The following is a 27,495-nucleotide window of genomic DNA, read 5'->3' as shown; positions in this document are numbered from 1 at the left end:
TTTAGAGATTAGCTAGTACTTATTTTATCCAAAAATTTTAAACTAAAAATCTCGACTTAAGGGCAATTCAGGACATTATTGTCCTGAAAAAATTGAAATTCAGAATGCACTGGCTAATTTCTAAATAGCAGCCCTTTAGAGTGGCTATCTGGTGTTATTTCTACTTAATTCTCTTGCAACAGACGCTGGCCCAATAGCCATCCTAAAGGAGAAGATCCAGTGACTAGGTAGCCCAATACAACTGATATTGAAGTCCAAATAAATAAGAGAAATTTTGCACTCTATGGCCATATATCTGTGTGTATCATCATATATATTTATGTATATCTTCCATGTCCATCTTGCAGAGTATTTAACTTTAGGAAAATGTCCAAATTTATTCTTATACTATTCGAGATTGTTTTATTTTATCATTTGTTAGCTTTTCGGTCAATTTATTATCTAACTTATAGCCTGTTTGGCCGTGCTTTTTGGCCAAAAATATTCTTTTACCAAAAGTATTTTTTTTTTCAAAATTAAGTTGTTTATCAATTTTTAGAAGAAAAGAAAGTACTTTTTGCATAGAAGTATAAACAAGTTTTGAGAAACAGAGCTTTTACCCAGAAGTATTTTTTTGAAAAGTATTTTTGAAAAAAATATGCTTAGAAATACTTTTAAAAGTTTGACCAAACATTAATTACTGCTCAAAAGTATTTTTCAAAATGATTAGTCAAACACAAATTGCATCCACTAAAAGTACTTTTTGGAAAAGTACTGTTGAAAAAATATTTTCGAAATATGCTGATTTTAGAAGAATGACCAAATAGGCTATTATGTAACGTATTCTTGAGCCGAGGGTCTTTCGGAAACAGTCTCTCTACCCCTTAGGATAGGGGTAAGGTCTGCGTACACACTACCCTCCCTTCCCACTAGTAGTATTTCACTGGGTCGTCGTCGTCGTTGTTGTTGTACTCTGAAATTAGTGTGATTTCACTTGCTTCTAGTACATTATACATTTCACCTAAATGTTGAACCATGAATTGTGATAATCTATTACTTGTGTTCTTTTTTTCTTCTTTTTTTTGACAAATAATTTTATTGTATTACGATCTCGGGGTACTGTGCAATTTGTATAGAATCATTCAAGAGGGAAAAATTTTTAGAAAAAGGTAGTACTTGGTGTTGTACTTTGTAAGTATTGGGAAAGAATTACTCTGACATTGTAAATTATTTAAAAATAATATTTTCTGACTTTTTGAGTTTATTAATTTTAGGATTTAGAGTGACAAATGTTGGATGTTTTGGGATGCATTTCATTCAAGTGAAGCTGCAAATATAATTGTTGGAAGAAGATCCTATATAGAGCTGGAAGATCATCTGATGTATTATGTATACCCTTTTGATATTCAACGCTTAGCACAATTATGAAGATAAAAATGGTTAAATATATAAGAATTATCTACATTCTTAGTGTATATATAATTTTGTATTAATTATATATGGCTATCATTAATCTTTATTTTTCAGAGTTATTATATAGTTTCATTCTATTTTTCAACAAATGCTGTATTATGTTACTACTACAAAAAACAAGAATTTTCGATATCCATTCAAAATTTAAAAATTTATATACACAAATGAAAGCAAGGGGAATTCAATACCTAGATATTTATATAAAAATAAATTTTACCTATCAAAATAGTCTAATTTTAGGCGAATGGGTGTCAATTGATACCCTTGAAGCTATTTAGCTCTGCGGAGTCACATACACCAAAGGAGTGTCAACCGACACCCCTTCGCGGGAAAATTATACTGTATACCTAGGTAATATTTTTTAAAATATGTATATATACTATATAATGACACTCCTTAACTTCCTGATGAGTTTATTTCTTTATGTTTTGACTCCCCCTTAATTAAAATATTGGTTCCGCCACTGGTCCACCCCTTTGTCTGATTGTGGTCACGCCTTATGGGATTTAAGTCGTGACACTAGCTTCCAGCCTTTTGGCCAAATATGCTATTACTCAATTTCAATGGCACATTCTAATTGTGTCGTGAATTTTCATTCTAGAAATGTGCTCTAATTTAGACATAAGTGAACCAAATCAGAAAAACCATGTCTGTAGCAATTCCTATTCTGATCCTGCAGAGAAAAGGATACCTAAAATTTTACAAGACGAGCTAAAAAGTCATTCAATTCTAAAGGCATTGTACTTTAAATATCGAATTAATGCTCATTAATTGCTTGACCAAACTCTAAAGTGTAGTGAAGGCTTGAAGAGCCAAACAAGGCAACTAACTATCTAGTTTATAAAAGGATAGGGATTTAAAGTCTAACTTTACGTCTTGCCATGGAAATTTCTTCATTATTCCTATTCGCCTAATCATTGTTCTTAGCGTTGAACCTATTATATTTTTAAAATTATGGTTTTATATCAAACAATTGTAATTTTAGTAAATTTTTATATATAAATTTATATTCTGCATCAAAAGTACTAAGTTCATATAGACCTGGTATCGCAATCGGCTCGATTTAGCAGTTGGCTCGACTTATAGTGCCCATGTCTAGAAACAATGGAGTGGACTTGAGAATTCAAAATTTATTACTACATCAATCTTGCTTTAAGAAAAAAGGAAAAATCATTACCACTTAGTTATATATGATTAATGAATCTCAAAATATTTGATTCTTTTTATGATTTTATGTCCTCAATCGTTAGCCACATTGCATAACATTCTTAAAGGTGAGAAACATAAAAATAAATGATAAAGCAATATTTTTATACTGGTTCGAAACTAGTGTGATATCTTAATTGAGTTCTCTTCGATCGCAAGGAGGTTTGCTTTAGCTCTATTTGTTTTTCGTTTAAAGAGCGTGTGATTTTTTTTTTTCGTGCACCAACAACGATTAAAATAGCTGATTTTTTGTACTCATTCACCAACAAACGATTTCTTCCGAATTTATAGCTTACGAAATAAACTATTCATGACGCACACAACTGAATCTCACGATATTTTTTACTCTCTTTTCTTTTTTATCACTGCAGATCTACAAGAATCGTGTAATACAGAGCTTTGAGAAGAATAATTGAAGTACAATCGCTTTGCGTGAATCACTGACGTCATTGGTTAAGAAGGGAAACCTTGAAGTAACGATAAAGTTGTCTTCGTCTGACCTATAGGTGACGTGTTCGAACCGTAAAAAAAGCTATTAATGCTTGCATTAGGGTAACCTAACTACACTATACCCCTTAGGTATGAGTACCTTTCTCCGGATCCTGTGTAAAAACGAGATAGTTTATGCAAAGGGTTACCCTTTTTTGTTGAAGTCATAGATAGTTAAGTAATTTTCCATGACATGCATGTTACGTAGAGATAGTGCTTTCCATTTTGGGTTTGGCAACTAAGAGATTTTTCTCAAGATCCGTTTACTTTGACTTTGGGATTTTAGAGTGATTTTTATAATACTTCCTTCCATGTCATTGATTTACTTTCCGGATTTCTGGTAACTAACTACATATCATTTGACTTGTCAATCTTTCCTATACATTGCGAGTTAGTTATTTGTCGGTATTCTAAAGCTTTCGGCCAAACGAGTATTTTAGAGAGAACCAATAAGAAATTTCATTGATAAAATAATAAGTCTCGTTTTGGTTCTTTAAAACAACTCGATAAATTCCGAATATTGTATCGTGAGTTCCTATTATAAAGTCAGTAATCAATTACTTTGTATTTGTCAATTGTCATTATTAAAATGACACTTAAAATCTTTACTCTATGACTCTATCTAGATAGAAATTTAATTAGCCCGATAAAGAATACCTCTAGGGCAAAAATACCCACGAGGGGCGTACCAATCTAAAAACTAGATTTATTGAAGTACGTGACCATTTTATCGAAGCGTTTAAAATTTTATGCGAGATGGTTAGTTAGTCACACATTTTAAAATGTTATTAGAAAATATAGAGTTCCTGATTTCACTCTCATCGTCATTTATTGTCAAAAAGATTTTTTACGTGTTTAGCTCATAAAAATGAATTAACCTTGTACGTACGAGGACATGTTGAAGACGAGTAAATAAATGTGTCCCCTTTTTAGCTGAGACATTTAGGTAAGATGGTCAAACACTTTAACGAGACTTTTAAAACTTGTATTAAAATGATCAAAACATTTCTCCCCACAACGTACTGGTCTACGTCCTTACGAAACAAGAACGTGATTTTCTTTTTCTTTAATTTAATGTCACTATAAATAGGTTCTCTTCCACTTATTCTCATCACCATTCTTCTTTGATTTCTTCAATCAATTCAAGGATATGTTTTCTGAGAATTTAGTATGGCTCATTTTAATGATTTTAATACACATTGTGAGCTCAAAACCAATGGTTAAAGGGGAACAGATAGTGCCTTGTTACTTCATATTTGGAGATTCAGTAGTTGATAATGGCAATAACAATAACCTTAAAACAACAGCTAAGGCCAATTATCCACCTTATGGCATTGATTTCCCTACTGGTGTTAATGGAAGATTCACCAATGGCCGCAATAAAGCTGACTTTTTTGGTTTCTCTCTCAACTCTTCTCTTTTATCCCTTTCTTTTTTTTTAGTGTACAGGACAAGAGTGGGTTGCTCTAGTAGTGAGCATCCTCGACTTCCAACCGGGAGGTTGTGAGTTCGAGTCATCCCAAGAGGAAGGTGGGGAGTTATTCGAGGGAGGGAGCCGAGGGTCTATCGGAAACAGTCTCTCTACCCCGAGGTAAGGGTAAGGGATCTGCGTACACGATACCCTCTCCAGACCCTACTAATAAGATTATACTGGATTGTTGTTGTTGCTGTTGTTGTTTCTTTTAGTGTATATGTTGTGAAAATCTTCCTTGATTTTTTGTCAATCTCCTGAATTTTTTTTAGCTACGTCAAGGGAGGGGAAGAGATGTTATACTGATGAGATTTGAACCCTCAACCTAATATAGAAGGTTGATGCTTATTATTATTATTATTATTATTATTATTATTATTATTATTATTGCTTCAGAAGATATCATATATATACTATTCTATATGCATCATATTACATTATAGGGACTATTTTCAAGGTCTTGAACATATATATAGGACTCCTATCGTAATTGATGTGTCCCGGTTTTTTTAGTCTGTTCTAAAAATAAATATCATGCTTATTTAAAAACAAATAAACTTTAAACTTTTTACTTTACCATTAATGAGATGATTTATAGCACACAAATATTTATGGCTTGTTTTAGACCATAAGTTCCAAAATTTTTTTTTTTTTTAACTTTGTGTCGAATACACAAAATATTCCCAACTTTTCTACAACCTGGTAACTCTCCCTATATACGGCCTATGGTTATTTCTTGGCATAATACATAAACAGGCATCAAACTTGGCCTCACCTTGCAAGTACATCTTCCAACTTTGAATGTGCATAAGTATACACCTCAACTTGTCTCTACTTTATCAATTAAACACTCCAACTTATAAAATGATCATCTAGACATCTCCAATATTTATGTGTCACCCCAGTATTATCCCTTATTTGTTCTAAGCTAAAATGATCTGAACTTTTTTACCTTTGTGCAGCTGAACTACTAGGATTTGATAGTTTCATTCCGCCATTTGTAACTGCAAGAGGCAAAGAAATACTCAAAGGCGTCAATTATGCATCAGGAGTTGCTGGAATTCGTGATGAGACTGGCTATCGATGGGTAAAAATTCCTTGTCACCAATAATAATTATGTTCTTCATATGTTTTCAATTAGTAAGCAAAAAAACAAAGCCTCGTATATAAAGCATCTCGCATTCACGCAGAGTTCGGGGAGGGGCCGCATCTCAACAGGGGAACTTGACAATGTTGGTAGCCTAAAACAAAATTTTGTTAGGACGCCTTAAGTTTTTATTTTTTTTTAAAAATTCACATATATTTTATTTGAAGTCTATTTTTCTAGTTCTTTGAGATGAAAAATTGTTAACAAAATTTCTATCAATTTCGTCTAATATTTTTTTTTCTTTTCAATTGACAATATAGCTAATCAATTACACGGCTAAAGGGTTTTTCTTTTCATTTTTATGAAAATCTTGTTTCTTCACCTTAAAATATTATAGTAAGTAAAATTTGAAGAAAAATAATCATAGAACTTCTCACCTATAACCCCAGGGTCATGGGTTCGAGTCACTAAATGAGCAATAACTCTAATAAAGGGGGATCAAAGGGGAATTAAAGGGGAAGAGAATAAAAAATAACTATTATTAATTAAAAAATAAGAAAAGGCCCCCAAAAAACTGGAGGCCTAATGACATTGCCTTAGTGGCTTTGGCCTTCAACCGGCAATGACCTCCAAAGGGTGTGATGTAGACAATCTACCTGATGCAAGCATTAATGGTTGTTTCCACGGCTTGAACCAGTGACCTATATGTCACGCGCAAACAACTTTACCGTAACTCAGTTAGTAGTGGACAACCATGATTATATTGTACTCATTGTCCCAACCAGTTTAAAAAAATTAAAGAAGACGGTTGACACATAAGTCAAGTGTATAAAAAAAATTATTCTATTAAATGAGCGGCGGTGACAGTTTCACATATCTTTTCATATTTTCTTTCTTTTAAAAGAATAAACTTACATATCAAATAATTCCTAACAAGTCATGTCACTAACGATAAAATGCTAAGATTAAATAGTTTTCAAAAATAAAAAGGTGCCATTTGTTTCAATACATATGCTGATAAGTATTTGGCATGTATTATTTAGTGGATGAAGATTTTCACCTAGGTGGATTTAAAAACAATGCTTAAAGATCACGTAAACTATATAGCTCCAAAATAATTCTTGATAGGTGTAAGCAATATAGCTGCTAGTATTCTAATTTTAATTTGAATATCATATTATTACTATCCGAGGAGAATTTTGAAGTGACGGTAAAGTTGTCTCCGTATGATTTATAGATCACGAGTTCGAGCCGTGAAAGCAATAACTAATGCTTGCATTAGGGTAGGTTGTCTACGCCATACCCCTTGGGTGCGATCCTTTCACGGATCCTGGATGAACGCGGGATACCTTGTACACCAGACTGTCTGTTTTTATCATATTATTACTACCATTTTCACTACATTTCATGGAATTGAGATACTAATTCCTTTGAAAATGACTATATTTTAGGGTGATCGGTGGAGCATGAATAGGCAACTAGTGAATCATTTTGTCACAGTTTCAAGAATTATTTCCATACTTGGAAATGTTACTTCAGCTAAAGGCCTCTTAAGCAAATGCCTCTACACTGTTGATATGGGCAACAATGATTACCTCAACAACTATCTACAGCCCCAGTTTTACCCTACGAGCCTTTTGTATACACCAGATCAGTTTGCAACAGTCCTTGTTCAACAATTCTCTCAACAACTAAGGGTTTGTACTATTAATTTCTTCCTTTTTAATTTATTTCCCATTAATCTTATCTGCGGTGTTGAAGGGCCGTATCTTCCGCAGTTGAGGTGGAGGGTTCAAACCCCATCATTAACTAGTTTTCCCGTCCCCCTCCCCTCCCCGCCCCTCCCTACCTTACCCCTACTTGATGTGAACAATATTTTACAAAAAAAAGATAAGGATGGCAAAATGGGGCTAGGCATATGTTCATGTTTGAACACAGGCCAAGTTAGCCCCATCTAAAGCAACACCTCAGGCTTTAGACAAAGTCTCATGTCGGCAAAAAACAAGAGAGATAATTGGTATATAAGTTAACAAACTTTGGACCCTAATGATATGTTTTAAACCTGTGAGGACCTAGACCCAGAGCAGACAATATCACTAGCGGGCTGAGCTGCTATAGAGGCTATCATAGCCACTCTTGTGTTAGCCTAGCCGATGGTGGGTCAGAGTTCAACTAAGTTTAGATAAATTCCAGTTAGGCAGCGAGGACGCTATAAGTTAATAAGCCTTAGATCCTAGTGACGCGTTTTAAACCCATGAGTGCCTAGGCCTAGAGCGAACAATATCATTAGTGGGTTGGATTGTTACAAATAAGTAGCCAAAATTGACATATAAGAAAACTTGTCAAAATGCTTTTTATTTTTATTTTTTGATGGGTTAGATATATCCATAACAAAGAAAAAAAATCATTAGTTGTATTTGGTTATTCAATAAATTTATAAGAAAACAGATAAATAAGTTAAAACTTTGTTCAAGTTGGGGGCATTGAACTACGATCCATTATTTAGTTCATCTTGATCCATCTTATTTCGGCCAAAATAACCTTGGAGCATGTTATTACTGATTCAGCCTATTTTAACCCGTCCAAATTTAGTCTGATCTGCTTATCCGGCACCCTTATTTAAAACATTTTGTTGAATTAATTTGTTATATTTTAGACTTTGTATAGCTATGGAGCAAGGAAGGTGGCTGTGTCAAATATTGGTCTATTAGGTTGCTTGCCAGAAGAGTTGGAGGTGTTTGGAAGAAATGCATCTGGATGTGTTGATTTCATAAATAATTATGTGAAGCTGTTTAATGACAAACTCAAGCTTCTTATTGATGATTTGAACATTAATCTTCCTAATGCAAGGTTTATTTACATAAATCAGACTAGCATTTCATCTGGGGGTCCCTCACCTGTTGGTAAGTTTACATAATTTCATTCTTTCTAACTACAATTTATTGTTAAAAGAATTTTTGGAGTATCAAGATAAATACAATCAGAACATATTAAAATATTTCAAATATGTAAAAAAATTATTTATTCTATCAATATATATACGCTAAATTCTTTTAACATAGATATATACTCCTTTTCTTGCTTATATGACAATATTTCCTTTTAGTCCGTCCAGAATGAACTATAGTTCTCCAAAATAATTTAATTTAAACTCTATTAGTTTCAATTTATATGATGTATTCTAATTTAACGGGGCTTAAAAAGGACTTTTAAAAGTTGTGATCATAACCATGTTATAACTTTATATCAAGTGTATGGTTATAAGGCATTTGAAAGCCTTGTATTTTTAACCATGTCATGACATTTGTGTTTTAAAGGATTTTATTAAAGGTAAAATGAATAGTTTAAAATTAATTATTTTCATATATAAAAATATATCATTCTTTTAGGAATGAACTAGTAAGTAAATAATGTCACATGAAATGAAACAGAAAAAATAGTGATTAATATGACAAAAGTGAAGAAAGTTTAATTAACATAATGAGACAGAGCTAAATGATGCAATAGTCTAGCGGTTCGGTCATTTCCCGGACCCCGCGTATAACGGGAGCTTAGTACATCAGACTGCTCTTTTAGTCTGGCGGAATATAATTATTTTTGATTGACAGGTTAAATGTGTAACTTGCCCAAAAGCTTCACCTTAGCCTCGGCCCTCCTCATTGCCAACCCTACCCTAGGTCTTCCCTACTAGAAAATAAATTCTCTTATACTATAAAGTGAAATAAGTGAACTATACTCCACATGTCCTAATTCTTCCAGAATAAAGGTGTATATTTATCCCTCAACCTTTGATTATGGTATAAAATTACCCTTATGTTGGATCTTTGTTAAGGGACAAGAGAAAAATGTGACATTTTTCTAACAACGAAGGTGATATTAGACCAAAATTTAAAGGAAGACAATCAATTTTGCTTAATTTAGAATCGGCTATATCAATCCTTACTAAACATATTCTTCCAATTAAATTCATCTTAATCCAACATTATACAAAATAAAAATAAAATGCAAGTGAAGTCATTTTCATGTTCATTAAAGCCACGAGCTCGAGCCGTGGAAGCAGCCACTAATCCTTGCATTATGGTAGGTTGTTTACATTACACCCTTTGGGGTGCAGCCCCTTCCCCGAACCCTACATGAACGTGAAATGCTTTGTGCACCCGACTGCCTCTTGTTATGATACATATATATGCTGTCTTTACACAAATAGCCATCCGAATTCATCGTTTAGTTGTTCTAATCGATATACACGTAAATTATATACTGACTATACATGATTATACATATATTATACATCCGCTAATTATTTTTAGTTTAAGCGGTTAGGTAGGTGGCTATTTGGTTAATTCTTCTATTTGGAATTCCAGGATTTACAGTGGACTCATCATGCTGCATAACATCAGACACTATAGCCAAAGGACAATGCCGTAAAGGTGAAGTTCCATGCAACAACAGGAATCAGTATATTTTCTTTGATAATTTTCACCCTACAGAAATTGCAAATATGGCCACAGCTAGAAGATCATTTAATGCTTTTCTACCGTCTGATGCATATCCAACGGATATTAGCCAATTGGTGCAAACTTAATATTAATCTCTGTGTGTTAATTCCTCTACCATTGCATTGTTAGCTTTGAATTCATTGCATTGTTAAAATTATGTATTCATATATGATATTTGTCGACTCATCATGCTTATATATGAAAATTTATATAAAAACCTATCCTAGTTATTCGGTAGAGTTAGAAATTTATATATAAGTCTACAATTTTATTAAAAGAAACTTAAAAATCAGTTCAATACGATTCGATTCGGCAAGTTCAGTCGATTTTTAAAAATCCATTGACACCCCTATGTTTTACACAAATAATTAAAGTAAGATAAATAAAATAAAGAAGCGATACCTGCTTATTATATGATAAAAGAATATCTATCAGAGTAAAGTAAAACGCAAGTTCTATAAAACAACTATAAAACCAACAATATTACAAGTGATAATAGTAGATGGATAACTTACATGTATCATATGTAAACTAAAATTTTAATCTAGAAACTCTCTTATTTACATTTACAATGAAAATAAAAATGGCCAAATTGAAAAAACAAATAATAAATACGTGCTTATATGATTTAAAGCGAACATTAGCCAAGCTTCTAATATAAAATTATTTTTTAAAAACATATAGGAATTACATAGAAAATAAAACATAAGCCTTTTAAACTTCAACATTGTAAAAAGATGGAAGAAAAAGAAGAACAAAGGGTTCAAGTTTAGTATACAAAAAACAACATAAAACTTAGGCAAAGATCATCATACCAATGACAAGAATAGAAGATTTGAAACTAGAAAACAATCCAACAGCCTATTTTACTAAAAAGCAACTGAATTTTGCAGAAATGTGGAGAAGTAGAGAACCTTTATGCACAGTTCAGCAAATGAAAAATTACTTATTTCCATAAAACTTGCTAGATATGGCGCGTTGACCGAGATGAACCATTCCGGCTACTTAAATTTGGAGTATCTTTCTTCCACATTGCCTCTAAATGCTGAAAGCATCTCAATGGCCTAATAACCTGCATATAGCAAATTATTCATATGATGAAAAGAGGCACGTAAGTATCAATGGATTCATATGTTCTGCTAATTTTCTGGATATGGAGTCGCCTTTGTTGGGAAGTGTTTTACCCTCCCCCTCCCTCCGATGTAGGACTTCCTTCCCGGTGCGAATTCGAAATTAGTCGGGTACCAATGCAAGTACCGGGCACGGGTGGGAAACAAAACATAAATTGCAGCACAGGCCTTGGGCATATAACGAAGGTGCCAACATTTAAAGACAAAATTACACGCTACCTTTTTTACTGAAAGATTATATGCCTCCTTTAGTACTCGAAAATGCAAATAACCCAAGAATCAAGGAAAAAGACGAAAAATGAATCTAGCTCAAAACAAGAACTGAGATTTTACTACTACCAGATATGAGGACCAGGCAAGGACCATCTTGGTACAAAACCAGATTGGGGTACTTCTTATTGATCATAATCTAAGCATATAATACTTGGGCTGGAAATTCCACGCGAATCATATCTGCTTCACATGAGCTACTTACCACATGAGAGCCTAGATACTGTTTTCACTAAAAAGTCTATTTCACAAAAGCATGCAGCTCAAGTTAAAAAATTTACCTTCCAATTGTTCTTGCAGTCAAACTTTTTATAAATGGACTCAAGCCGTGGGATAATTTGCTTGAAACTTGGACGCTTGGTTGGCTTCTCATTCCAGCACTCTTCAATCAACCTGGAAAACCAAAATCAAATCCCTAAATATTACCGCATTGGAGAAAGCAACAAATTGATGATCATAAAATGGTAAAATCTCTAAGATCGGAAATGAGGACATTTTCCAAGATCCCAGTTGATTAAGATGCTACTACAATTTATCAAGTAAAACACCACAGTTGATCAGTAATAAACCTACTAATCCATATACTTGGCAGAATCAAGATTGATACCATGCCCTACTTTTATTTAAATAGTTCTCTTTTTGACATGTCAATTTTATCAAGGATACGGGAAATGACATCCGGATCCCAGCTTCTTATGTTTAATTTTACACCTAAACCCTTTTGTTCAGAAACTAAATGGGAATGGGACACTAAGGTTAGTGTTAGCATGATATATTCGATCAGTTGTCTCAACAATTTTAGCTGCTTCTCACTTCAGCTAAAATCATTTTTGCATATCATGACTTTGTTAGATAAACTTGCATAAATTCGCCAAATATAAGGGCACTTCAAAGAAATCATGACGAATGAAAGGCATCGATTCTAATTCTGAATAAAGAATGTGTAGGTAAGATTTATCGTACGTCTTACTCCCAAATTAATTGACTGGTGTTCATCAAGCATATGAAACAACTTGTTCACACCAGAGGATAAATGATTTTCACAGGACAGTTCATTTTTATCTTTCCAATGGTCAACAGATATAACTAATACATATTATCAAATTATTTTACAAGAAGCATTCAAATTAGAATTTTCACAATGACTAATTAGACTATAAAATAACTATCAAAAATATGTATAAATTCATAGCCTAGAATATTCTAATAATTAGGAAATTATTCTGTATCATTATAAGCAAGGTAATATACCTTATTGGAGTAGGCTAACTCCTATACAAGGAGTCCCATTGTACTGAGTTCTACTATCAAGAAAAATAGTTTTCTCCTTTTGTCTCGCCCTTCACATGGTATCAGAGCCAAAAAGAGTTCTATTGTCAAGAAAAGTACCTTTCTTCTCGTTTCATGATAACAAATTCACCGCATAAAAAAAGTTCTATTGTTGGTTCAAATGATCGGTTGGTAGACAGTATCAAGGCATGGTTTTATGAATCATCTATTGATTTTAGTAAATTTCCATAGGAGGACTACTATGGCAAGACCATTGTCTACAACTACACCTTTGACGAGACGACCTTGTCCAAACTTGTCAAGTTGACTGAGATTTTGGGGTTAGCATTGCATTAGTATTTTATGTTTCTATGTAGCTAATTTTTAAATCGTAAGTCTGTTCATTTCTTAGTTTCATTCCTTTTTTGAGTTATAGTTTGCTACTTGTAATCAACATGTTTTCCCAAGTTATCAGATTATAAGAATCGATATTTAACCTAGAACTGCATGGTGTATTACAGTGGTAAAATCGTGATTTATAGTAGCAAATGAGAGGAAAAAATAGAACTTACTCTCTCAGTCCATGGGCATAAGACTTCGTCGGGGCTTTAAAAGGAGGGCGCTCTTTAGCAGCATATAATTTAGGTACATCATTTTCTTCCTTTGCGTGGAAAGGTGGGTAGCCTTCAATCATCTGAAATATAGCACATCACAAAGATCAAACATGTCATCTGTATGTGGAAACAGAACGGCAAAATACTCACATCCTTGACTCACTAAAATTTAGCAAAATAGAGTAACTTCAAAACTTCTACAGATATGCAATGTATAGATCAGTGTTATCAAAGGCGAAAAGCGCAAAAAAATTCTAAGGTTTATTGAGGGTTTAAGCTCAAAGCGCAAATAAAGCGCGGGCTTGAAGAAAGGCGCAAATAAAGCGCGGGCTTGAAGAAAGGCGCAAATGGAGAAAAACTATAAATTTGTATGTGTAGTTCAAGACTAATATCTATAAGCATGAATAGCAAATATATGGACAAAGAAATTGAAGAAATTTTTTATAAAGTGAAATATCAATTGTTTAGTGTTGCCTCTTTAGGATTACTCATGGCAAGGAAAAGTATGTCTTAGAGCCTTCATGACAACACGGAAGCACCCTAGGAAAGAAATTTACCTCTTGTAAAATTAAAGCAAATGAAAAGACATCAACTTTCGTATCATATTCCTCATTCCTGAAAACCTCTGGAGCTACATATCTGCCTATTTGTTGCACACAAAAAAAAAACAGAAAATGAAAATGTTAGAAGAAATCCAAAATATATCTTCTCGATTATTGTTGTTGTTGTTGTTGTTTGATTATCAATCAACTGGATTCTCAAAAACATCTCAAATAAAGAAAGCTTTTCTGAAGCTATCAAGCAAAATTGAAAACACTCAACTGACTGTAGACCAATAGTAATTCTGCATCCACAGTGACAAGCAACATATACAAATACATCCATTCTCAACCTGATATACAGTTACCATATCTTTTCCAATCGAGAAGGAATAGAGGTTGAGTAAGCATATCTAAAAGTAGTACTCACAATAACTGTCTTCGTATGTCAGAGGCTTGTCTTCTTTGACCCTGTTGGTAACCTTCAGCAGCTTGCTTACTCCAAAGTCAGCAACCTTCAGATGTCCAGTATCATCCCGCAAAATATTTCTGTTATCTTACTCATATATAAAAAAGTATTATTACAGGAAGGAACTCAAAATAATCATGAAAGCTTTATGGTAATTCATGCTACTCGAAAACTTGGCTAGGAATTAGTATGAATACTTACGAAGGCTCAAGGTCACGATGAATAATTGCTTCTTTATGCTCATGCAAATAGTTCATTCCCCTACAATCAAATACAATATATGAAGCTATGAAATTCAATCTATCTTGCTCACATATAAGATGTAAAAAAAGCAAGGTTCAACATAATATGAGCTTGAACAGTATGTCAAAATTATTTACTAAATAGCAAGTGTGACCTGATTGGGAAGAAATATTTGAAGAAAGGAACAGGGGGATGAATCTCGGTTTTGTTTGAGAATTCTTATACTCAGGAGCTATGTTGCAGACTCTTCAAAACAGCTGCCACACCCGTGTCGGATCCTCCAAAAATGCACTACTTTTGGAGGATCCGACACGCACCCATCAACATTTTCGGAGAGTCCGAGCAACATAGCTCAGGAGTAATAGTCAAAACCAAGGACTACGATACGTTCAAATTTATATCCAAGAAAAGTTTTATAAATATTTTCATTTTTTTTTCAAACATTTAAACCACTAGTTTTGCAATTTATAAAGAGTTTATAATATTTGCCAATAGCACAGAGTGGATGTGAACCTCGCGATGTCCATTGCAAATCTGAGAGCTTTTGTTAGTTTAAGCGCTCCTTTTCTATTCAAATATTGACGGAGATCACCCTGGAAATATACGGCAACGGAAGAGTCATTTCAAAGTGATAGCTTCGTTGGAAAAGTTTCAAACATATTACTTATTCAAAAAGAAGAAAAGAAAAAAACGAGGAGAAAAATCGAGAAACAGATCAACAAGAAGAAATGGATTGAACTATAAAATTCGACCATTGTACAAAAATATTCTCAAATATAAGTATGCATATTGGTAGAATTAATAAGAAAGACCTTTGGTAAGTATTCTGTCACTATCATCATAGGACTACTTTGTGTTACGGCACCAAGAAACTGGACGACATTAGGATGTCTTATCTTCTGGAGCAACGCAAGCTCATCTCGAAATGCCCTCCTGCAGAAACCTTACTATTAGAGAATGTAAATCAAAGAATAAATGAGGAGCTAAACAATGTGAAGAAGCAACTGTGGTTTTCCCCTTGAAAGTAGAAAAATAGAAGCAATATCGGTTTTATATCACTCACACTTTATCCTCATCAGCAATCACATTCTCCCCAAACTTTTTTACAGCAACTTGTATTCCACGCCATGAGGCAATATGGAACGTCCCCTACAATATCTTTGGATCAACAGAGAAATAGAAAGAAAATTTCTACATTGGAGCAAAAATATATGATAGGCCACTTCAGTAAACAATAAAATGAGCCATCTCAAAATTCTTCTAAGCATCAGATTATACCACATTAATCAGCAGATAGTTAGTCAAGGTGCCAAATGTAATACCCCAGGAGAATCCTACATCGGCAAAACACGGGAGAGATGATGCGTATATAAGGAAGCATGCCTTAGACCCTATTGACGCATTTTAAACCCGTGCGGGTCTAGGCCCAAAGCAGACATTATCACTAGTGGGCTGGGCTCTTAAAGCTGGTGCCTGAGCAGTCAAGTTTAGGGTGTCCTAGGGAGTCATGAGCCGTGTCTAGTAGAATCCCATGGGTATGTTGTGCGCCACACTTTTATCTGGGAGGCTACAGGACATGTTAGGAAATTTCCTTTTCTTGGATTCTAAAATCGTGTGTTAAAGCTTAAAGTCAAAATATAGATGAACTCATGTCAATCTCATTAATGGTTGGCGTACGCAACATGACCATAGAGCGCAAGGTTCAATACGTGAGAAGTAACATCAACTGCTTGAAATACATTTAAGGAGGTGCCAGTTAAACCTCGACTGAGTCCCATGTGAAGCTCCTCAATAGTCTTGTCGATTTTCTTGTCACGCTAGCCTGTGCTTGTAGCAGAGACATGAAATAACTAACTGGGAATGCTCGATAGAGTGCTTTTTTAATTATCACTTATTTTCCCCCTTTTGACAAATATCTTTTCTGCCAACGTGTAAGTCTTTTCTCTACCACTTTCTTCTACAGGATTCCACATTGTTGTGTCTCTATTTAATGAGCCCAAAGGTGGAGCGCCTATGCCAAAACAGTCAATATTATTCACTTCAACCACTAGGATGATCTCACACTTCCACAGTCGAACTTGAGACCAAACATTGCCCGAAACCAAATAACTGTCTCAAGGCTTCCAGCTGGTTCCTGTTGGCATTGCAACTACTAGAATATAGTCTGCGAATTAGAGGTTTGTAACTCTAGCAATGCCTTTCAGTTTTCATCCACCTTATCTTCTTTCCTTTCAGTTTTTATTTTCAAAAGCTTCACTCAGGGGATTGCTTAGAAAACAGTGATTTCTTACTTCTCCTTGTCATTTCTCCCTTCTCTTTCCTCTACCATTTCCCTGTCCTCGTCTTCTCTCAATTTTGGAGTAAATATTATATTCTCAAGTAACCTTTAATGTTTTCCCAATGCCCATCGCATGTATTTTTCCTAAACCCAGTCCTTCAATGTATAACTATCTGAAACTCTTCAATGACAGGCTAACCATCAATTAGCATGTGGAAACCCCAGAAGCAATTTCAAAATTAGAATTTGTACATTATTACAGCTCTATTATCTTCTGGTACCAGTTTAAGGCTCAAGTCAAAATTCCATATTTGATATCAAGTCATAAACATCAGTGGCTACCAAAAACTACAACCAATTAGCCTAAAGGCAAAGTATCACCAAAGAAAAAATATTTACGACTGCAAAAGGAAGAGAAATATTGACACAACAGTAAAATTAAATAGACAAGACTAGGAAGACACGAGTGAAACAAAATATATTACCTTGCTCAACTCAATGCTATTAGTGAAATCAAGTTCTTTAGCATCGATTTCATATTCCGGCACTTCACGGCAAGTATTAACATGCATGGGAGCCATCTGGATGAAAATTAATTTAGACAGACATCAAAAGCCAAGCAACTCTTATAACAATAAACAAATAAAAGCTTTTTCCCTGATCAGTAGCTAGAATGAAAATGCAAACTTACTGGAGGCTTGGCACCATGTTTCTCCAGTAGCTTGATCACCGCGTGATTTTTATAATGTATTGCATCTGCAAGAGGCTGTTCAAGTAAGATTAGATTGTTGCCAAAAAATGTAAACTAATAGGAAAAACAGGACACTCAAATTGCGTCCAACTAAAAGTGTGTCCATAAAACTTTGAGAAACTAAATTTTCCCTATTTGGTGATTCCTCTTTTGATAATAACATTGTCACTTCTACATTCTTTAGGTTTCCTAGAATACAAGAAGTCAAATTTCCTTTATAAAAAACTACAAGGAACAATACTACGGTGTCCATGCAATTGCACAGCGTTAATACGAACCAAAAGTGAATTAAACCTCTACCCTATCAAGTAACTTTCATTATTTTTCTTCGACTAGTCAAATGACTCTTACACCCTAGGAGGTTGACAAACTGGCGGTAAGACAATCTCAGTCCAAGAGTAAGAATTACAAAAAACCAAGACTTCTCAAACCAGCTCAAGTCCTGATTCTCCTGAATACGTTTTGTAATCTTAGACAAAAAATAAAGAGGAAAAATCAATAAATATTTGCATCACTCTCAAAGGAAGAAGAAAGGAAACAACTAGAAGGTAGCAGGAGCAAGAAACAAAGAGGGAGGTGGTGGAAGTGAGGAGAAGAAAGAGGAGAGGAGGGAACCTTTTTGCATTTGTCTGTTAAGTTTAACAGGAACCATTAGTTTTTAGGGCTTAGGACTAAAACTGTCCACATTTTACATACATTAAGGACTATATCTATTAAGTGGTATATTAAGCACCAAAACAGATCAACCCTCATACGAAGGACCATTTTGATCATTTTCTCTTGTTGTTTTGGTATATGTTTAAGACGAAGAACAACTATTACATCTTCATGCATATATCCTCATCTTGAAACAGCCTCTCTTCCTCACAAGGTAGGGGTAAAGTCTGAGTACACACTACCCTCCCCAGATCCCACGGTGTAGGATAATATTGGGTATGTTGTTGTTGTTGTTGCATATATCCTCATCTTAAACAAGGGTCGCACGTCATGTAACAAAAAATATCTTAAAGCCAGCACTTATCATAAATGAAGTATCTTAAAGCAGACAAAAGTCGACATTCTACAATATTCACATGAACTAGGATGGTATTATTATCCACCACCCTTGTTATAGTTTAATATTACTTCTTTGCCATGATCCACCATCTAAGATATCATAACAGCCTTAGTAATGCCCCAATGGCGGCCTAACGGTGGAAGCGCTAGAGTGACAATCTTGAAACCAAGGTTTCAAATCTCAGTAGAGACTGCACTAGGTGTACTCTTTCTATGTGCCTAAACCACGCTGGGAGAAGTTTCCCAGTACCTATATTTGTGGATGAAGATACTAGGTGGAATAGTTTAAGTGTCCACAAACTGACCCAGACACCAAATATAACCCGTAAAATGGGGCAAAATGAAGTGGCCTAGTGGTCGATGAAGTGGGTTAAGAACCATGAGGTTTCAAGTTCAAATCTCAATGGAGACAATAAATACTAGATGATTTCTTCCAATATATTCAAGCCTTGGTGGACAGAGTTACCTAGTACCTATTGTTGGTGGGAGGTAGCAGGTATCATGTGCAATTAGTTGAGGAGCGTACAAGCTGGCCCGGACACCATGGCTATCCAAAAAAAGGGGCAAAATAAAGGGAATAACTAGCAATTGAGCAATACTACTCTCAATAACCAGCTGCATACCCACAAATTCAAAAAGGGCAGCCCGATGCACAAAGCATCCTGCATTCATACAGGATCCGGGGAAGGGCCGCACCCCAAGGGTATGATATAGACAGTCTAACTTAATGCAAGCATTAATGGATGCTTTCACGGCTCGAATTCGTGACCTATAGGTCACACTGAGGCAACTTTATTGTTGCTTCAAGGCTTCCCTTAAAAAATAACCTTCTTTTTTCCATAAGTTGCACACCCAAAAGTAATCTTTTCTCCATAAGTTGCACACCCAAAAGTAACTACACCAACAACATCAAACCAACAGAATATCATAGTGATAACCACAGACGGATGCAGTGCATAAGTTACAGGTTCATCCAAATCCAATAACTTTAGTTCGAACCCTCTATATGTGTTAAAAAATCACTAAATAAGTACAAATAATAGATTTCGAACCCAGTAAATTGAATGATTGATAGAATAATGAACTTGAACTCATAGGGGTCGTTTGGTTACCTGATGGGACTGACAAGGATATCTTATGGATTGGGATATCCCAGAGGATTAGCTATCCCACATTCTATATGGGATAGCTAATCTCACTATTTTGGTATAAAATTTATCCCATCACTAGCTAATACTAATAACCAAACATGGGATAAACACAATCTCATATTCTATGCACCCAAGGGTGTGGTCTAGTGATAAAAAAAGTGGGTTGAGAACCTAAGGCCTCGGGTTCGAATCCCAGCGGGGGCAAAAAATACTAGGTGATTTTTTTCCATTTGTCCAAGCCTTGGTGGATAGAATTACCTAGTACCTATTGCTGGTTGAAGGTACCAGGTATCCGTGAAATTAGTCGACGTGCGCGCAAGCTTGCCCGAACACACGGTTATAAGAAAAGCAATTTCATATTCTATTCCAAGATTAGTATTCTTATCCTGGTAACCAAATGACCCCATAATGTTCAAATCATAGATCCACCTCTAGTAATAATCAAACATCTACAAACCAAATAGCTAAACAATATACATGTAAGAAAAAGTGATATGATCATCATCGTACCGTGCTACCCCAACGATCTTTGGGATCAACTTGAGCACCATTATCAAGCAACAGCTGCACAACATCAGTGGATCCTTGGCAAGCAGCAACATGAAGAGCAGTCCTCTTATCAATGTCCCTAAAATTAACATCAGTCCCACATTCCAATAGCTCTTCTATCCCTTCTATATCAGCCTCGTTCGCCGAATACATTAGCCTTACCCTTGGATCAATATCAATTACAACCCCATCTTCACCATCTTCCCTTTCCGCTCTCTCTGGTGCTAAAGAAGACTGTTTTCCCAATTTGAATCTTACAGGTGAATTGGGTTGTTCCATTTTTTCAAGAAAATGACACACAAATTACACTAAAACCCTAAACAATTGAAATTAATGTACCCAAAAATAATTATTCAGGAATCCACAATTGCAAACGGGTATTAGCAAAAATTAGTGCTTGAATTGAATATTTAATCAGAATGGGGAATAAATATTGGAACAATTTGGCAAAAAAGAAAGTAGTTAGGCAGATGCTAAAGAAGTTATGGAAAAAAAAAATGTAAAACCCTAAAATTTTGAAAAATTTAAAGGTTTAAAATTCAAGAATCTCCTTTACAGATTAAGGGGGGTAGGTACAATTCTAAAATAAGAATTTGCTATAATTCATTAAAAAATAAAAAAGGTGACGTTTAAATTTGGAAAATGAGAAAAAGTACTAATTTCTGGTATTTTACGCCTTAACTCGGTCCTGATTTTTATCTTTTCTCCAGCGGTTTCTGACTATAGAACAGCTCACAGAAATCTAAAAGCGACAAACTATGCAAATAAAGAGAAAACAGAAGTTATACTGAGTTTTTCAAAGGGTTTTAGGGATGACGACGAAGTCGCCCTTTTTCCTTTGATTTACTGTCGATTTTCCATTTATTCCACCCTACATGTGGCTCTATTGCCCTGCAAATTCCAACCACATATAAATTTGAACTTTGTTCCACTTATTTTCATTTTTTATTTGATGTCGGTTATTCGTATTAAGGTTCAAATTTACCATATTAGGTCCATTAAAAAGAAAAATATTTTTACTATAATTTTTTCCATTCACATACTCGACCTAAGGAGCGCGGATTCATAATTTAAATTTAATGAGTTCAATTTTTAATATTTTTAATATTAATTTTATTTTATGATTAAAATTATAGATTTAGATCTATATATTTTTAGATTTAATAAATTTTTATATATAAATTTATAATTTATGTCGACAGTAATGAAGTCAATTGAACTCGTAGCCTAAAAGCTCTATCTTGCCTTAGACTTGAGACTCTAATTTAAATAAAGGGTTCTTATTTATCTCACCACAACCTTTAACATCATTTTACTCATGATGTCATCTTCACTAGGTTCTTTCTCAACTTAACACCAACAAAATAAAAGAGAAGTTGTTTTATGGGCAAGTTTTTATTATACATATAGGAGAGGAAAAGGAAAAATTAGAGGATTACAAGCTGAAAAATCAAACATTCACCACTAATGGCTCGTTTGGTACGAGCAATAAACGATAATTAATCTCGGGATTAAATTTAAAATTAATTTATCTCATGTTTGGTTGGGATAAAATCACAGGATAACTAATCACGAGATTAGTTATCCTGGGATTGAACTCGTTTGGTAAGCGGACTAAATTATCCCCAGATTAATTTATCCTACCTGGGAGGTGGGATAAAATAATACCAAGTTTGATGGGATAAGGTGGGATATTCAGGATTACGTCTAGGAGTAAGTTTATACCATGTTTGGTTGACGGTATAATCTTATCCCGAGATAAATTTATATCATCAACCAAATATGGTATAAATTTAGTACCATACTTTATCCCATCTTATTCCGCGATCAAACGACCCCGTATTTATTTATCCTTATGAGAGGGTAAAATAACTAATCCCGGAATAACTTATTTTCTACCAAACGACCCGTAAGGTGAAAGTTCAGTAGCAAACCAATTAGACTACTAAGATTTTCCTATGTCCTTTTATTATTGTTACTTTAATGCATAAATTAGTGAATGGTTGTTGAGTCAAAGATAGATGGATCACCAATATTTATTAGGAGTCAACTATTGACAAAAGAAAAATGGATAAGAGAATTGGTTACATGAACTTAGGCTTCTTCTTCTTTAGGATAATAATAATAATAATAATAATAATAATAATAATAATGATTGGCCATGTCTAATTATTATGTGTACAAGGTCAAAGAAATAAACTCGAGAATATTTTCTCTTTTTTTTTTTTCTTGCACGTCCTTGATATTTATTTAACCTATCTTGAGTATGTCTTGTTCTCAGACCTTTTGTTGAATTACTTTTAATTGCTGTAAAAAGCATGACACTTATTAATTAAGCTTTTTTATTTTACGTTAAATATTACTACTCTTTTATGGTCGGGTTCAATATAGAAGTATCTGAAAATATAATAATTTTCAAAGTCATGTTGTTCTTATCGTTGTTGCTGTTTTGGTTTAGTTAGTGTTGTTTAAGTTCTTTTTTGAATTTGTTTATAAATCAAAAGCTACAAACGATAATAAACGTTTGCGCACATTTATTAATTTGGTTATTCTGATAAGGTAATGAGCCTCAACATCAAGGGCAAATTAAACCCCTTCTTATAAAGGCTAAGGATATATGGATTTAGATCTATTAAGGAAAAAAAAAAGACATATTCAATTAAAAAAGGCATAGCACAAAGTATTCATGCACGGTCGCAGGAAGGATCGCACATAAAAAATTACATGCTAGAACTAGACCTTTTTGGTGATTGTGCTTGAAAAAAAAGTCCTGAACTAGACTCGGATTTCTTATCGAACAAATACATAACAAAAAAATCATACTTACAAAGCTCCTAACCAAACCCCTTCCTTTGTAGAGCCCGTGAATTGTTAAGCCTCCGACAGAGGCAAGTGAAGTTGGCGAACCCAAGAGCTCACATTGACGGGAAGGTTTGGGCCATATGACGGGCAACTATCTCCTGTGGTTCCGAGAGGACTCGGCTATTAGTTAGTGCCCTCTTAAATATCAAGTATAAAAGAGAACCTGTTAATTGTTACTCCATAGAGCTGGAGACTCGTTTGTGAAATTCTTGGGAGAGTAAATAAAGACCAAAACTTGGCAATTACAATGCTTTATTCTTGTATCATTAACTCCAGGAATTTCGCAAAAGCCCAAAAGTAAACAGAAAAGAGAAGCCACAACAGTACAATTCTTATTTATAACACATCCAAAAGTTACTGGCAATGCAAAACTAAGGTAACAAGTTGAGCTTACAAAACTAGTTAGGGCTGAGACTGTATTCTTCGATCTTCTCCCACGATTTGAGGCTTTTGTCTTCAGTGTCTGTTTTATACAATGCAAGGCGAGATATCCGGAAGCTCAAGTTGCCAATGCTCTCATCAAGTATATAAGCCTTTTCTTGAGCTTTCTTCTTTTCTTCATCTGTCAAATCGCCATAAAGCAGGCTCGCATGAGGCATATACGCTGCACGATCACAAAAATCACACCTTCAACAATTGAAAACCTAGCTCATCGTCCCCCCTCTCAAGGCAAGGAAGAATATTCACAACAAAAAAGTGAAAACAAGGGCGAAAGGCTGCTCAGGCAAGTAATCCCATAATACAAACTCAAAGAAACATATGTGAAAAAATCAAACATCCATATTTTAAGAAGGTGGACATTCACATATTCAACTAGAGTTGATTCTCTTTTTCAGCCAGGAAAAGCTGGTCCATATATTTCAACTTTCTGATTCTCCAAAGAACCTCATATACCATATCCCAAGTTTCAGCAACATGAGTTTTTCAGTTTAGCTTTCAACAATCGGGAGGAGCTTAAAATTCCAAAACAAGCTAAATCAAGACAATTGTCGAGTTCTATATTCCAATCGAGCTAATTGCTATCACGAAGGTAAATGTTGATTTGCCACTGGAATGAGTGAGGATGGAGTGTTATCCTCCCTACCGTCTATTTTATATTATTAATATTTTCGGATAAGAATCCTCACTTCTAATAATGTAAGAAGATGATGCAGAAACAGAGAGAAATTGTAGCCACAAAAGAGGCAAATGCTATTTGTGACTAAATTATAAAAACTGAAGTGCCAGAGATCCAAAGAAAGAAAGAACGTATAACTTACGACTTGAGCTGTTGTAACCAAAGTTGCTGCAGCAGCGTGCACTAGCCTCCACAACCTGGTAGAAAGAATTTCATATCAATGATTTATCCTCAGCAACTCGAGCAAAGTGATCATACATTAAAATAAAGCATGATAAAGAATAAGAAACTTTCATAATCCTTAAAAATGATTTTACTTTTTCCTTTTCAACTAGTTGCAAGATAGAAATTTATGCTGATAGTTTTGCCTGTTAAACCTTAAGGTTAAATGGATTTAACTCTGGCATTCTTAAACCCTTCAAAGGAGAAAATCCTTAAGCTTTTGTTCCAATAGGCATTCGATACTTCTCTTTGTTTCTAGTTTTCCTGTTTAAAGCCAAAACCATGCACTATGTCAATATAGAGCGTTCTTACTGATGAAATACGACAAAAATATAGGATGCGCTCCATTCAAGGGACAGAATAGTGAAGAAATGAGAAGCAAAAACAAGAAAGTAACAATCACATGACACTACAAAAATTTTCATCCCTCCTTGTACTATGGCCCTTTTCATTTTTTTTCTATTAAGTTGGTATAATTTTTTTCTGATGAAACTCTCCACTTCTCATCGTGGAGAAGATTTTAGCATGTCTAGGTCTATAAGACTTATGTCTTCTTGAATCCTAAATGTATGTCTTTAGTTCACTTCTTCTGTTTTCTTACCATGATTTAGAGGGATTCTTAACTTATCAACACCCCAAAAAAAAGGATTTTCAACCCGAGAACACCAAATCAATATATTACACCTCCTTTAGTTGATGCTTATATCTCACTCTGCCCCTATAACTAACATCTGTTCGGACAGATATCACCTCTAGGTAGTGACAATTAGGTCCAACCAACAATATTGCTATTATCAATTAGAACTTACAGATAGTAACAGGACTCCTCTAATCTTATACACGATCGGAAGGTCAAATAATTCTTGATCAGAAGCTGAGGCATGCTTTGAGCACGTTTCAATGGGAAGCTCACAATGTAACGTTTCGATGGGAAGCTCACAAAAGGACTATTTGGTCCAACCAACAATACTGCTGTTAAGGATTGATCAGCGGGACTCCTCTAATCTTACATGATTGAAAGGTCGAAAAATTCTTGATCACTAGCAGAGACATGTTATTGGATTTTTGCTATCCCTATATCTAAATACTGTGTTATTGGATTAATTACTTTTTCAATACAAGAGTTCTGCACATCTTATGCAATCCTCCTCTTATGTCATCTTATACTCCCTAAAAAGTCTGATCAACAGCTGAAAAGTCTTCCAATGAAGAATATAGAGTACAACCATTGCCCTCTTATCCACATCAAAATACTACTCCTATTTAACTTCTTGTGCTCTATAAACCACCGAAAGGGTTAACTAAAGAATTTCCCATTAGCCACCGACTTCATTTAAGCTTTCTTCAGCCAAACAATAACTTGGAGAATTTTTTACTAAATTGGATATTCAGTTAACCCCATCAAACATGGTGAAACCTGACACGGCATTGAACAAGTTACTCCTTTCATGAGAATTTGACTGGATATCCCGTCCAAGATGTTTTTTTTAAAGCTTTTTTTCCCCTCCCCTTTGATTCCCCTTTGATCCCCCTTTGTTGGAACTATTGCTCCTTTGCCGACTCGAACCCACGACCCCGGGGTTGTAGGTAGGGGGTGCTGACTGTCGGAGCAACCCCCTTTTGTCAAACAAATTTAATGAATTGCTGGAGCTGGGAATCAAACCAAAGTCACCCAAGCATTTAAACTTTTTAACTTGTATATCCCTCTGTCCTATATTATGTGACGCTATTTAAACTTTTGAAATTCGTAGTCCAAAACATGCCACAACATTTATGTGGCTATAAAATCGTATAAACAACAACAACGACTCAGTAAAATACACAAGTGGGGTCTGGGAGGTTAGTGTGTACGCGGACTTTACCCCTACCCGACGGAGCAGAGAGGCTGTTTCCGATAGACCCTCGGCTCAAGATATAAAATCATGTCAATAAGGATAAAATAGGAAGTTTAAAGTTAAATTGTTAATATGTCATTCTCTCGACAGACTAAAAAGGAAAGTGTGTCGCATGTAACGAGATTGAGATTGTATATCCAATCAACCGATTAGTAACAGAACTTACTACTACTAACTCATTCTGTAGCAATCTTACACAGAAAATATACAAAGAATAAAACAGCATTAGAAAAATTCCAACCAAAATAAAAATTCTCAATTTTTTTTTTACCTCATTGGTTGAATGAAGCAAAAGGTAAACACACTGATAAAAGAAAGTTCCAGTATCAACTTTCTCAACAGTAGCATTATACGCCTTTACACCTTCACATCCCTTTCTGAACTTGTCACGTGCCTCATCCTCAGTCAACCGAATTGCTCCTACAACAGTCACGTGAGGCTCAAATTGGGGCCCACCAAACTCTGATCGGAGACCACCCATCAACTTTTTCAGCCTCTCCCTCACGTCTTCCGATGGAAGTGCCCACACAGAATAAACTTCCAGCTTCTTGATCTCTGCTGCTTCATTGAGTTGTACCTCCTGCATTGGATCTGTTTCAATGAGAACTGAATAGAACAGTAGTGAAATACCAATTAGGCCAAGAAAACTAAGGAATCTGATTAGAAAAATGTTATGAAGCATTAAGATGAAGATGGAGAAGAGATTGCAAAGAACCCATTTTTAAAAGTTTTGATTTTTATGGATTTATTTTATTTTAAGAGAATTTTCTATTGAGTTGAATAGTATTTGTTAGAGGTAATGGCGAGACGTTGGTGGAATTTACAGAGAGGTGGAAATGGGTATATGCTGAAGAAGTAGGAGACATGATTAGTTGT

At 34.7% G+C, this 27,495-nt stretch overlaps 3 protein-coding genes across 3 annotated transcripts; 1 reads left to right on the top strand and 2 right to left on the bottom strand.

Annotated features, from left to right (window-relative positions):
- The first annotated feature begins 4,284 nt into the window (after positions 1-4,284).
- On the top strand, positions 4,285-10,421 carry LOC107774023 (GDSL esterase/lipase At5g45670). Its single transcript, XM_075229867.1, has 5 exons — positions 4,285-4,544; positions 5,581-5,705; positions 7,157-7,402; positions 8,362-8,608; positions 10,070-10,421. The coding sequence occupies exons 1-5, from the start codon at positions 4,298-4,300 to the stop codon at positions 10,288-10,290; spliced, it is 1,086 nt and encodes a 361-aa protein (XP_075085968.1). The 5' UTR covers positions 4,285-4,297; the 3' UTR covers positions 10,291-10,421.
- A 436-nt stretch (positions 10,422-10,857) lies between these two features.
- LOC107774017 (serine/threonine-protein kinase 12) lies at positions 10,858-21,431 on the bottom strand. Its single transcript, XM_075229866.1, has 12 exons — positions 20,485-21,431; positions 17,708-17,782; positions 17,502-17,597; positions 15,802-15,887; positions 15,551-15,671; positions 15,252-15,331; positions 14,697-14,756; positions 14,457-14,575; positions 14,045-14,130; positions 13,446-13,567; positions 11,886-11,997; positions 10,858-11,276 (listed from the first exon to the last, which is right to left on the bottom strand). The coding sequence occupies exons 1-12, from the start codon at positions 20,800-20,802 to the stop codon at positions 11,169-11,171; spliced, it is 1,383 nt and encodes a 460-aa protein (XP_075085967.1). The 5' UTR covers positions 20,803-21,431; the 3' UTR covers positions 10,858-11,168.
- A 2,189-nt stretch (positions 21,432-23,620) lies between these two features.
- LOC107773860 (cyclic phosphodiesterase-like) lies at positions 23,621-27,495 on the bottom strand. Its single transcript, XM_016593287.2, has 3 exons — positions 26,891-27,495; positions 24,645-24,699; positions 23,621-23,989 (listed from the first exon to the last, which is right to left on the bottom strand). The coding sequence occupies exons 1-3, from the start codon at positions 27,299-27,301 to the stop codon at positions 23,784-23,786; spliced, it is 672 nt and encodes a 223-aa protein (XP_016448773.1). The 5' UTR covers positions 27,302-27,495; the 3' UTR covers positions 23,621-23,783.

This window comes from Nicotiana tabacum, chromosome 14 (assembly GCF_000715075.1).
Source record: "Nicotiana tabacum cultivar K326 chromosome 14, ASM71507v2, whole genome shotgun sequence".
Classification (NCBI taxonomy): domain Eukaryota; kingdom Viridiplantae; phylum Streptophyta; class Magnoliopsida; order Solanales; family Solanaceae; genus Nicotiana; species Nicotiana tabacum.
The sequence above is the reverse complement of the archived record's forward strand: the minus strand, read 5'-3'. Positions and strand labels throughout refer to the sequence as shown.

What these genes read in the sequence shown, in the direction of transcription:
- LOC107774023 (XM_075229867.1), top strand. Translation starts at nt 4,298, where the DNA reads ATGTTTTCTGAGAATTTAGTATGGCTCATTTTAATGATTTTAATACAC. An exon ending in ATGAGACTGGCTATCGATGG is followed by an intron (nt 5,706 to 7,156) that starts GTAAAAATTCCT and finishes ACTATATTTTAG; the next exon opens with GGTGATCGGTGGAGCATGAA. An exon ending in AATTCTCTCAACAACTAAGG is followed by an intron (nt 7,403 to 8,361) that starts GTTTGTACTATT and finishes GTTATATTTTAG; the next exon opens with ACTTTGTATAGCTATGGAGC.
- LOC107774017 (XM_075229866.1), bottom strand. Translation starts at nt 20,802, where the DNA reads ATGGAACAACCCAATTCACCTGTAAGATTCAAATTGGGAAAACAGTCT. An exon ending in AAGATCGTTGGGGTAGCACG is followed by an intron (nt 17,783 to 20,484) that starts GTACGATGATGA and finishes TTACTTGAACAG; the next exon opens with CCTCTTGCAGATGCAATACA. An exon ending in CATCGTGACCTTGAGCCTTC is followed by an intron (nt 14,576 to 14,696) that starts GTAAGTATTCAT and finishes GTAAGATAACAG; the next exon opens with AAATATTTTGCGGGATGATA.
- LOC107773860 (XM_016593287.2), bottom strand. Translation starts at nt 27,301, where the DNA reads ATGCTTCATAACATTTTTCTAATCAGATTCCTTAGTTTTCTTGGCCTA. An exon ending in TGCTTCATTCAACCAATGAG is followed by an intron (nt 24,700 to 26,890) that starts GTAAAAAAAAAA and finishes TCTTTCTACCAG; the next exon opens with GTTGTGGAGGCTAGTGCACG. An exon ending in TGGTTACAACAGCTCAAGTC is followed by an intron (nt 23,990 to 24,644) that starts GTAAGTTATACG and finishes GTGATCGTGCAG; the next exon opens with CGTATATGCCTCATGCGAGC.